The sequence below is a fragment of the Fusarium musae genome, chromosome 4 (assembly GCF_019915245.1).
Source record: "Fusarium musae strain F31 chromosome 4, whole genome shotgun sequence".
Lineage (NCBI taxonomy): Eukaryota > Fungi > Ascomycota > Sordariomycetes > Hypocreales > Nectriaceae > Fusarium > Fusarium musae.
This window is the reverse complement of record NC_058390.1, coordinates 1,931,008-1,942,550: the sequence shown is the minus strand read 5'-3', so window position 1 is coordinate 1,942,550 and position 11,543 is coordinate 1,931,008. Positions and strand designations below refer to the sequence as shown.

The 11,543-nt window shown below is 47.9% G+C and overlaps 2 protein-coding genes across 2 annotated transcripts; one reads left to right on the top strand and one right to left on the bottom strand.

Moving 5' to 3' along the window:
- Positions 1-5,470: 5,470 nt before the first annotated feature.
- Positions 5,471-8,172, bottom strand: J7337_005547 (uncharacterized protein; the record flags this gene model as incomplete). The annotated part of the gene is made up of 2 exons (XM_044823223.1): positions 5,471-7,973; positions 8,036-8,172. 2 exons carry the CDS (start codon positions 8,170-8,172, stop codon positions 5,471-5,473), a joined length of 2,640 nt encoding a protein of 879 aa, XP_044681714.1.
- A 573-nt stretch (positions 8,173-8,745) lies between these two features.
- J7337_005546 (uncharacterized protein) lies at positions 8,746-10,249 on the top strand (the record flags this gene model as incomplete). The annotated part of the gene is made up of 2 exons (XM_044823222.1): positions 8,746-8,977; positions 9,033-10,249. The coding sequence occupies 2 exons, from the start codon at positions 8,746-8,748 to the stop codon at positions 10,247-10,249; spliced, it is 1,449 nt and encodes a 482-aa protein (XP_044681713.1).
- Positions 10,250-11,543: the final 1,294 nt, after the last annotated feature.

The following is an 11,543-nucleotide window of genomic DNA, read 5'->3' as shown; positions in this document are numbered from 1 at the left end:
ATAACCCTAGCCATGCTCCCCCAACACTGGCTCGGGTATTACCAGTAAAACTGTTCCTTTACAAGACTAGATCAAGTACATGTTGATGTAGTGGCCTGATGGGCAAGCACACGTACTTATATGTCTAGAGTACTTGAGGTAGTCTGGAGGCAACTTAACCTTTTCCGTGTAATATGGTGGTCCAGCAGGTCAATCAGCGTTCTTTGTTGCTCAGTACGCCAGTAGTAAGTGTCATAATATCCCTTGGGTACACATGATTGCATTTCTATCTCTCGACACCTTGTGTTCATATAATACAAGAGCTGCAGTAATCATTAGCTCTCCAGCCTCATTTAACAATATCTCTGTGAAAAACCACGTGAGAGCTATACATGACTGATTCTCTGAAAAGAGGCATGAAGAACGACACCTAGCTGTAAAGTGTTGCTTACTCCTTGGATCAAATAAAACGCGCCATTGTCCAAAAAACAAAGTCCTCATGATAGTTTGCATAAAAAAATTAACACTTCATACTCCAATTATTCGATCTGTACCAAGACTCCGGAGCGCACTAATATGATATCGTGATAACCCAGCAGAACAAATAGCAAAGCAATGAAACATTCCTCCAAGGTAAAACAGAAAAAGGTTTTCTTGTCCATTTCCAAGTATAACGGGTTGCATGGGTCGCGAGGCTTCGCCAGAGCCATTTAAGTTTCCCCGGGCAGCTAAAGGGCTTGCAGCTCAACGGCGGCCAGACGAGGTCCAGTGTTCAGGCCTAAAGCTAACAGGACTGGGTGGGGGAGGAGCAGGTACGGTATAGTCATCCTCTTGGATATGGTGGACTGGAGTTGAGGGGCGGTTCGTTTTGGTGGAAAGAGTAGCAGTGATACCAGTATAGAGGAGGTCTTGCGAAGTGACGACTCTCATGCTGCGAGGCGCGCCCTGGATTGAGGGCGAGTGTTGACCAGGCATGTTTCTTTTTCGCTTAGAAGACAAGAAACAGAGTATGGTTTCTGGGTGAATGTGTTGTTAGAAGAAGATTCATTGATATGGGTGAAGCTGGCTTAAAAGTCAACAAGTACAGTACATACCAGAATAGAAACAAAGCAGCTTGCGTAAACTGTGGATATGCGATGGAGCTGGCCCCAGTAGACTTTGTGATACACGTCAGGTCAGGATATCGTATCCTTAGGCTCAAGCGTATACTGATAGCAATGTTTATTCTCTTTTCTCTTGTCTCTTTTCTTTCTCGAATTCTCTGCCCCGACTTGAGGTTTCGAGGTCGCCACGGCAGGGTTATCTCAGCAGCCGGGATACTGGCTAGTGGCTGCTGTTGTTAGGATAAGAAGTGTCCTGGTGAAAACAACTGAAAGATCTCGCGCGTATGCAAAGCAGCCACGGTCAAGGGTAAGGCAACGAAAGATTGGTTTAAGCTTTTCAGATAGTTATCCAGGTAGGATAGATAAGGTAGGTAAGATATAGGAAAAGAACAATCCGGGGAAAAGGGCGGACGGCCAGTTTATAAAGGGGAGTGCTATTGCTAGGGACGGAGAAAAAACGATAGGGATGGGATGGGATGGGATAAGGTGAGGTACCGTACCGTATTATCGACGCAGTCCGGGTACCTCATCTCACAACCCAACCCGAGCCTGATTTGAATGAATACCAACCCAGGTCCCAACCAAAGCTGGCGCAGACAAGGGCGTCACTGTCATTGCACGATGCCGACACCGTCAAAAGGTACGTTATCAGCGAACGGCATTGACAGGGCGAGCCGGCCTGTGAGACGACGACATAACAAGCCAACAACTTAGCAAGGGCAAAAGCAACAAAACCTGGGGAACAGCCAACAGGACGGGTGCCTTGTCTTGGCTTTGGTGCTAAGGAAGCAGGTACATGTTTCTACCTGACCAGGTATCCATGCACGGCACCAACGGAGAAGAGGACACACACCATGTATGTTTAATGACATCCCTGACCTGGATAACCCGTACATATATATTCCAACGATTACCTTACCTCACCCCCGAACCCCTCCGTGGCCCATTTCGTCCAAAGCCTGCATTGTTTTGGCGTTTGCAAGTGACGAACAAAAAGTACTTGTACTACTAGGTATACTTATGGAGGTTCTTAGGGAGGAGACCACCTCCGCCCATCAGAAATCTTGGTTTGTATCATCGAAACTGTCTTGATATGACAAGCACCATAGCGAAATGGTGCAACATGCACGGTCTCTCCACTTCCTCAAGAGCCACATTATCGAAAAGGGGGCAGGTATCGATACAAGTACTGACTAGCAGCCCAGTTAAGTCCACCTAAAAGAAAGAAAGAAAGAAAGGCATTGGAGTTGTGACCCTGACTTTGCTGGTTCACAGCCAATAACTGCCTCGCCGGTGACTACCCTGCATCATGCCGATATCATTGGAAGGACCTCAACCACTGAACAAGTGTGTGTTGTTACCAGGATCGCTCCGAACAAAGGTGTCCCAGTTACAGAAAGAAAACAACAAATCCGTCTAAAAAGGGGAACGGCGAGACGGAAGGCTGACATGTAAAGAACGGCCGAGGTTGTCATCGTTAGTTGATAAACGAGGCCTCGTTCTGTATCTCAGAACCCGCACAGAGGGAAAAGACAAGTACCAGATAGGTACCAGTATGATCATGATCCTGCGACTAACTATGCGCAAGCCATCACCAGCGCCAGCTTTCTTGACCACAAGCAGCGAAACGTCAGCAATGCCACTGTAGCCTTTGTTTCTCACCGGTGCAATTCAATTATGAATCAATTGTGGGGGCCGTAGGCCTGTTTCCGAACAGACGACAGGCAGCCCCCGGCTTCTTATGTACATAGGCAGTTCAATATATTCCAGAAGGTCAGCCACTCACCCCAAGCAAAGGGAGCAAAGGGGTAGGTGAGAATTTTCCATGCATTACTACTCCGTAGCACCGTGCGGGTTTGCCCCTGGTTGTCTAGTTATTTGTGATTCTTGGTATCAAGCACTGACAGAAAACCAATATTTGGTCTCCGTGCCATAGATGGACCACAATCAAAATGACACTTTTTGAAATGATGCCTTTAAGTCAATGGTCCGGAATATGCCCAGCCAAGCCGTATTGATAAGAACTTGACACTAATTCATCCCATCATATCCCTGGCGCTGTATCAAGGCACACCCGGCCACGTCGAATATGCTCAATGAACTGGTGTTGCCTAGGCGTAACGATACGTGCCACAACCTGAGTTGCCTGCAATCACAGCACTTGAGTGTCTCCGACATCCAGAGGAGCAATGGATGTCTCATGACATGACGGGCACTGAGGAATGCCCGTGCAACAAACAACGCGGCAATTTACCTGCCAAACCAGGGAGATAACCACATTTTGAGTCAAAAGGGGTCAGAGGAATCACGACTCTTTTGATTAATCAACAAACTGGAAGTTATGTGCCTGCATACATGTGTATATGCGCTCAACACAATGTCACGCAGCTTAGCCGTGGGAGAATTTGTTGAGGGAGACGAGATAGTATGAGGTGTCTGTTACTCCGGCCTACCATTCCGAAAAGCTGGTATAGCTTGAGGAAAGCTATGCGTAGGCTTTACCCGAGATGATCGTGGAAGGCTCCGCGCATCACCAAACATACCATAATCCTTCAAGGGCAAGAGGTTCAAGGCCCTGGGACCTAGGTAATGGACATAGTCGGTATTGAGCCATGCCTGAGCTTCAGGCGAGCGAAAGCCCGTTTTGTGTATATACTTGTACATAAGCGAATGGGAGAATCCAACCTTTCTTCTTATGTATACATATCTGACAACACCCCCCACCACCACTGCTACAGAGTACTCCGTAAGGTACTCTGTAGAGTCGGCTCCTCTACTTGTATGGCCAGATGTCAGCGCCAAAGGGACGTGACAGAGCATGGCCCCAACCGGAAACCAGCCATTAGCGCTCTGGCGCACCCGAGAACTGGCCTCGTCATGAGAATTGGTGAGCTGTAATACAGAATTACCTTACCTATAACTCCACGCACGCCTATCCTCTCGTATCTCTTCTCAGTAGGTAGCAGTTCTGTTTACTGACTCCTGACGTTAGGCACTTGGCTAAGACTGGGCTGGAAAGGTTGGTGGGGTGCTGGAAGATGTGTCCATGTGGAGATGCTGGGGTCATTAGAAGCGGTACTGTAGTATATAACTGTACTGTAACCGGGATATTCCTGGATTTCTTAGATGTGATAGTTGACGACAGTCCACGTACCTGGGTTTCCGGCCGAAGTCTATTTACCTTCGGATCAGGGAGATCAGCAAGGGAGGGAAACATAGATATCGATACGTCTGGATGGTGGTTTTCGTACTAGGTATGATCAATGAAATTTATGGCGAGGAGGGCCCATAGATTTGTATAAGCGATTTCGGGATGTGAAGTACGCATAATGCATGTTGTTGCTTTTGGCAGGGATAAGTATTAATTATAGAGACTTGGAAGCAGTCAAGAATGCTGTGACACTATACAGCCTGGATGTTGCAACCTATCAATCCTGTCGAATACCTAAGCATAGGTCATGCTAGGTATCGAAGCAGCATATGTCTGTCCTTGAGACGAACGATAAAGATGTGGTGACTCCAACTTGGGCACAAGAGATGAGAGCATGTTCGTTACTCATCGACCAACGCTCCTAAATCGTGATAGATTCTGGACTCCTAAGAGTGAAGCGTTTTGATCACCCATCAAAGGCCTTGCTACTCTATTCTGCTGTCTCATGGGATCAGTTACCCCGAAGGCTCAGCCGACGTCATTTTTTAGTTCTTCCAGTTGTTGTATACAGCATCCTATCGTATCTGCTAGGTTTGCTTATCGTTATGTGCTTACAAGCCATGTCTAGAACAGCTTTAATAAAGGGTAGGTAGGTCTGCTTATGGTTCAGTATCCATAAGAAAGGGCAAGTATTCGACTCGCTTATGAAATGAGATGGTCTGAAACAGACAAACAGCAGAGCGCTGAAATGGGAAGGCGAGGTTATATATCAGTATGTAGGTAGTCGTTAATAGCATGGATATCTGGCAAAGCGGATATCACGAATTCACTGCCACTTAGGTCAGTAGTTCCATACGAGACAATTCCTACTGTATCAGTTCAGCAGTTATAAGGTACAGAGTCCAGAATCTTTCCAATCACACTTGGCAAAAATGGACAGGCAAAGTCTAGCTCAATATCCATTATATTGATTTAGGCTTTGAATCCTTTGTCTATGTAATAAAATAGAGAAAGTCATGATAGACCACGTAAGGAGCAATAATGTCAGTGTCACCACAGCCGGATCATGTTTCACAAGACAAGTAAGAATATGGGAACAAGGGGCGTCCTATAGGTGCATGAAGAGCCATGCGCTTTTTAACCCTTTTCCTACCTACAAATGTAATTCTTTCCATATCATCATGCATGACAACTATTGCCACTTGCATGATCCATGCTCACACAAAACTGGCCCCCTTCACTTCTCGCCTCTGTTTGTAGAAGCACTTCGCGCCGTCGTCGCAGTTCCAGGAGCTGCCTTAGTCTTCCGTCGTGTCGGCTGATAAACGTCGTTGAAGTTCATGGCAACACCAAGGAATCGCATATCCACATCTGGTTGATACGCAAGGTCACCAAGGAGGATCTGCACACGAGTTCGGAACGATGCACCCAAGTGTCGAAGACGCTCTTGTAGAACGGGAAACTCAGAGGCCACACCACCAGAACCTGTCATCGGTGTGTCAAGGCCATCGTGATCATCGTTGTGGCGCGTGGTACTTCTGACATCGGCCTCCTGACGTTGCGTGAAGTCTGACACGCTCCAGCTGTAAAGTCCGTCAACAGAGTCTCGGTAGCTGAGCATGAACCGCAAGATTTCGCCGAGCTGCATCATATATGTCGTGCGGTCATCTTCATCAGAGCTGTGCGCACGTCGTTTTGCCCCGAGAAGACCTTTATGAGTGATGTCGTTGAGGTACCGTGTATGCGCCTTGATCAGATCATCCAAAGTGCAGTCCTCCTTTTGGATCCGTTTTTGAAGCTCGCCCCACGAGGATTCGATGACCTCGAACAAGATGTAGTATTGGAGCTGGCCTACAAAGTGAATCATCTCGGCCAGAACACCGCGTGTTGACTTCCACGTTTGGGAGACGGCAGGGTCGGAGTTCTGAAGAACTCCACGAGCACCCGTCATGCACTTCCGCCAGGTTGAGAGTACTGCAAATTCTACTCGCTTGATACGCCAGAGAAAATTGAAGACTTTCAGATATTGTCTATTCCCCCACTCTGTCACGACAACATCGACAGGTGCATCGATCTTATATTCAAGGGTAAAGCAATCCCATCCAATATCACCATGAGATAGTTGCAGCATGCGCGCATCTAGACGTCGTAGAACCTCGGGAGAATCATACTGGGCATTTGATCCCCGAATAGCGTGTTCCAATTGCGCCGTTAGAGTATGTCTGTACTGTGCCCCAGCCGGACGGTCAAGGTTGGCAGCCAGAGATTCCATGAGGAGTGCAATAAAATCTCCTTGTCCTAGAAGGATGTAGTTTTTGAGCGCCTGAAGATGTTTGAATAAGTGAAACTTGTTGGCCATCAAGTCGATGAGACGCTTCATGGTGGTCTTGTAAGCTTCATCGATCCAAGCTTCTAAGGTAGCTGTGTCGCCATACCTTAACTCTTTGGAAGCAGCTTTAGAGTAATCCTCAACCCACATGGCATCACCGCAGCTATGTCGAATGAAGTTTAGTGACTTGCCGATTAGGAAGACCTTCTGGGCAAAGTCCTGAGTAATTATGCTGGGGATCATGTCTGTAGCGATCTCGAACTTATCCTCCCAGACATTACCTGCACCCTTAGCCTTCGCTTGGTCTTTGTCAGGAGCCTGCTCTCTAACGAAAAATTCCTGGAAAGGGTCGGACAGTTCACCGTCATAGATCCAGTGCCGTAAAATGTCGTAAAATGGCCGTGTGAAACTGCGTAATAACCTCTCTGCGAATGCGGCCACCACAGGATCTCCATGAGAAGAAGAGAAACTATGGATTAGGGAGACAAGCTGGCCCCCTCTGTTCTTCTCAGATTCCTCAGCAATGAGGCTCATCAACCTGAGGCCCATTGTTGCTTCGCGTGTCCATACTACACATCTTTTGAGCGTAACGCCTGTTCTTCCGATACCTTCTCTTGGGGCCTCCTCGTCAAGAGATGCAAGTGCTCTCCGTATCTGAGTCTCAAGAGTTGCTATCAAACTCAGATATGACTTAAGCTCACCGTGGATAGCAGCTCTGAGGCTTTGGCCTAGTAGCCCCTTTGCAGGAGTCTTGCAGAACCCGTCGAGGCCGCGATAAAGCAGCGAAGGCTCAGCCAAAGTGTGAAGTAGGGAAATGATTGGTAAAGGAAGTGTCGCCGGTAATTTGATAAGATCTGATTTTGCGAAGGGTAGATTGGTTGATGATAGTCCCTGCAGAGTAAAGGGAAGGTCTCTAAGGATGACCGACTCTGGAGGCTCTATTTCCGAATAATTATTTGCCAGCAAGGTTGATTTCAGTGAAACATCTCTTTTTGCTTGCTCAGGGCGTGGATCCCCCTCTTTGCTGGATGGCTTGCTCTCTTTTTGTGCAACTTTCTTGAGTCCCTCTGACTGAAACGCCTCCTTGAATTGATCCTCCTCAAATCGAGAGGCCCTACTGGTGCGTTCCCGACCGTGGCGTTTGATAGCATCGCGACTGATGGCGTCTCGGTAATTGGGCGCCGAAGGCTTCACCGGGCTCAGTGGGAGCGGTTCGCTGGGGTCTGGGGAATCAGCGAGCTGATAAAGGAGGTAGAGGATTGCCCATTTATGTTCCAGCACAGGAAGTGAAAGCAATCGGGTATATAAATTCGAGAAGCGCAGAGCTTGGGAGGGATTGCTCTGAATGAGCTTTCGTTTTATAAGGTCGGAGGCGTGGTTAACATCGGAAGAAATAGCGGGGGAAACTGGGCTAGATCGCGAATGGTGAGTTTTGGCATGTTTTTCGGATACATTTTTGGAAAAGGTACATACCTGTCTATTATCGATTTAACAATGCCGAAGCAAGTGTCGTGTCGTTCTTGCGCAACATCTTCAGGATCATTGGGATCACTGGGTACGATGTGGGTTATCAGGCTGTCAATAGCGTTGGTGATGCGATCGGGAGCCATGACGGCATCGTCGCGGGCCACTCAAGTGTAGGTATGGAGCTGGTGAGCAATATAATTATAGAGAACCTTCGTTCGGTAGGCAATTCAACAAGAGGTTTGTTTATGCACAGGCAAAAGTTCTGGGTAACTTGTCCAATATCAGCGTGATTGGGATCATGAAGCTCAGACGCGACAGGCGCGACAGAACAAAGTTGGTAGTGATGCAGGGCGAGTTGCTTAGTGCCTTTTTTTAGAGGTTTGATGTAGCGGGGACCTGAGCTCCCTCTACTATTAGGCGACGATTCAAGTACAAAAAACCTTAACAATGCGCTGGTGTATCCCTGGCTGGGTGTGCTCGCGGCAAAAATCCAACTACACTCGAAACCATCCATTCACCTTTAACCTCACGTCAACAGCAGAACGAGTCGCCCATCAACTTACACAACTCAACATGCCTTTTTCATCAGCTTAACGTCACCATAGTGATCGCATCAAAGCCCCCGTTCGTTTCGTCCAACTCATGTGTCTTTTTATCGCGCCGCGCCGCGCTATTTTGTCGCACGCGACGCTGTCGCTTATTCAACTCCTATCAAGATGCCAGACATCGACCCCGCGGCTTTGAGCCGTCCATCCGTCAGCCTCTCGACGCCGATTTTATCCAACAAGACACTTGCTGGGTCTATCTCTGGTGCGCCAAAGATAGCAAAGTCAAGCCAGATCATACCCGCCCGAATTGACCTCGAACCGCTATATACTGCGCTCAAGGCTGCCATTGGCAACGAGAAATGGGCAATATATAAAGAATCAACGACCGAGTTCCTGATAGGTAGATGCTACGACATCTATCAAGTACGCATGTACAATTACTCACATATCTTCAGGACGCTTAAATCAGACCGAATATTCTGAACGAATAGACCCTATCCTCGCAGGCCCAGGGGACAAGGAACACCTACACAATAATCTCATTGCCGCCATATATGGAAATGTTACTCGAGAGATGCCCGATCAAGGGCTGGCCCCCTGGGTCAGCGCCAACGATAAGCCTGCGGCGACGACAGGGACAAAGCCAGTATCCGGAGATGCTACGGAACGGAGGTTGAAGGGAGATGTCATGCAACTGCCAACCCGAGACCGCAGGCGCATCAAAGATCTGGTACAGAACGATGTCAGTGCCTCCATGCCGCTTTCTATCCAACTGCTGACCAGTAACAAGTGGGATCCTCACGAGAGCATATCCAACATCTTTGCCGACACACGTCGCAAACTTTCCACAGTAACAGATGCCACCCCAACGGTAGCAGGCATCAACAACATGAGTATGTATTCTATCGAAACGTTTCAACTTTGGAAAAGCTTTAACAAAGTGCAAGATTTCGATTTAGAAATTCGAAAACGTCATGCTCAACCTTTGGCGGTTGAATCAGGCGAGTTTCCTGACATCAATATGATCTCCGGCCGAATGCTACCCTCTTGCTACGAGGCAGGACTGGTCAATGGGCACACAGCGGATGCTCCTCAATTTCTGTCGGTAGCTGTGGAAACTTTCATCAAGGAGGTCCTTACACAGGTCTTCAGCCGCACGCGGAGTAATGGACCTGGTGAATCAGGTAGTGCTGGGTTTGGCGTTGGGACGACATGGATTCAAACGCACAAGTACAGGCGACAGCTGGAATACGAAGAAGAAGCTGCGATACGAGGCGAAATCTCCAGAGACAAGAGCGGGCTTTTGCCAATCGAATCCAGGGCTGCGAGCGAAAGAGGCCCCTTGGGGATGTCCGATCTTCGCTTGTCCTTGGAGATGGCGGATACAGGCATGGCCCAGTTTCCTGTGTTAATGACACAGGTTATATATGGATATCGGGAAGGGGAGCTGGAGAATTGGGATGACTATACCTGGGTGTGTGATCAGCCACCTGAAGCCTACGCAGACGAGAAACACGATTCAGAGGCAAATGGAGGACAAGTCTTTGAGCTTGCGAATGGTTACGCTGATGCCATGGATGTAGACACGGAAGCATGGTGGGAAGGTGCGGAAAGCCAGGATGCTGATATGCTGGATGGCATATTGGACTCATGCCTTGCGGCAGGGTCCTGAGACTTGTCTAACGAGGTTGAAAATCTCGACTTAACGGACAACGCCAAACGTTACACACATGTTGAGTCCAGCTCATGTGCATGCAACAAGGTGGACAGCATCGATACCAGAAGCAAAAGGGACCCAACTTATCCAGCCGGTTTCGCATATATATATAAGCGAAGCGTCATCGTATGGCTGCGAAAAGCGCAGACTGGCGTAAACGTTACAACTAAGAGGGAAAGGAGTATGCTATCAAGAAAGTACGGGTAAGGCAACAAGGCATGCAAGGAGCTGGCGTTTGACAAAGAGAGTCGTGATTTAGTACAACAGGTCGGAATCAAGGTTCAGACGACTACATATAATCGGACGGCTTTATCTTTGGCGCAGGGGTTTTTGGCTGATATCATTTTTGCTTCTTCAATTGGGTTTACGGTCGTGGGACACTCATTTTCATGGTGTTCATGTTGTATGTATTTCTATCGCTCTGTAGGGTTGGAAGTCACCCCTATACAGCATGCTACCAAGAGGCAATGGAAACTTGCTGCGGACTGGAGTAATGGGGACGTAGGGGAGGCGGTGGGATTTTGTACTTTTATCATTACAGGAACGATACCCGGGTAGCTCGATGAGTGTAGAGAAGAAACCGCTAAGTGCCTACCAATGATGATTTAAAAACCGCTGGTTTTGTCGTGCTAGGTTAGGACAGTACAGTAGCTGGAGGTCTCTTTTGGTTGGCCAAAAGGAATTGAAATCGAATGAAGTCATTGAACAGTAATGAAAAGTGTCGTAACATTGAATGTCAATTGGAATCCTTGCTATCGAGCTCGTTGGAATGGGAGGGCTTTGTCGGGAAATGTACCTTAACGAACTGCCAGAGCCAACTTGACGTTTTGATCAATGGATTGGCCTCATGATGTTTGCAGAGCCAAGCAAATAACTGTAGCGTTCAAGTCTGACGAAACTTCTTAGCACGCACCCCTGCCATGCAATTCCCTATTGCCCACCGTGGATGAGAACAAGAAATGTCGCGATTGTTTTGTGGCTAATGACTAGCGAAGAACCATCATCCTCATTGCATGCCAGAGTCGCCCATACCTAGCTGGGAAGAGATGAACGCAGCGGCGCTCCAAGTTCCTTAGCCCCTTTGTTATTTTAGGTAATTCTGCTTTCGGGAAATAAATGCGTCAGCTCAGAAGCCTTCTCAGGTTGCTAACTAACACCAAAGCTAGGAAACCAGCTTCTGAGCTTGTGGAGAAAGAGACACAGAAATAGAAAAAGAAAAGAGATTGTGATAACAAATACGCGCAGTCGA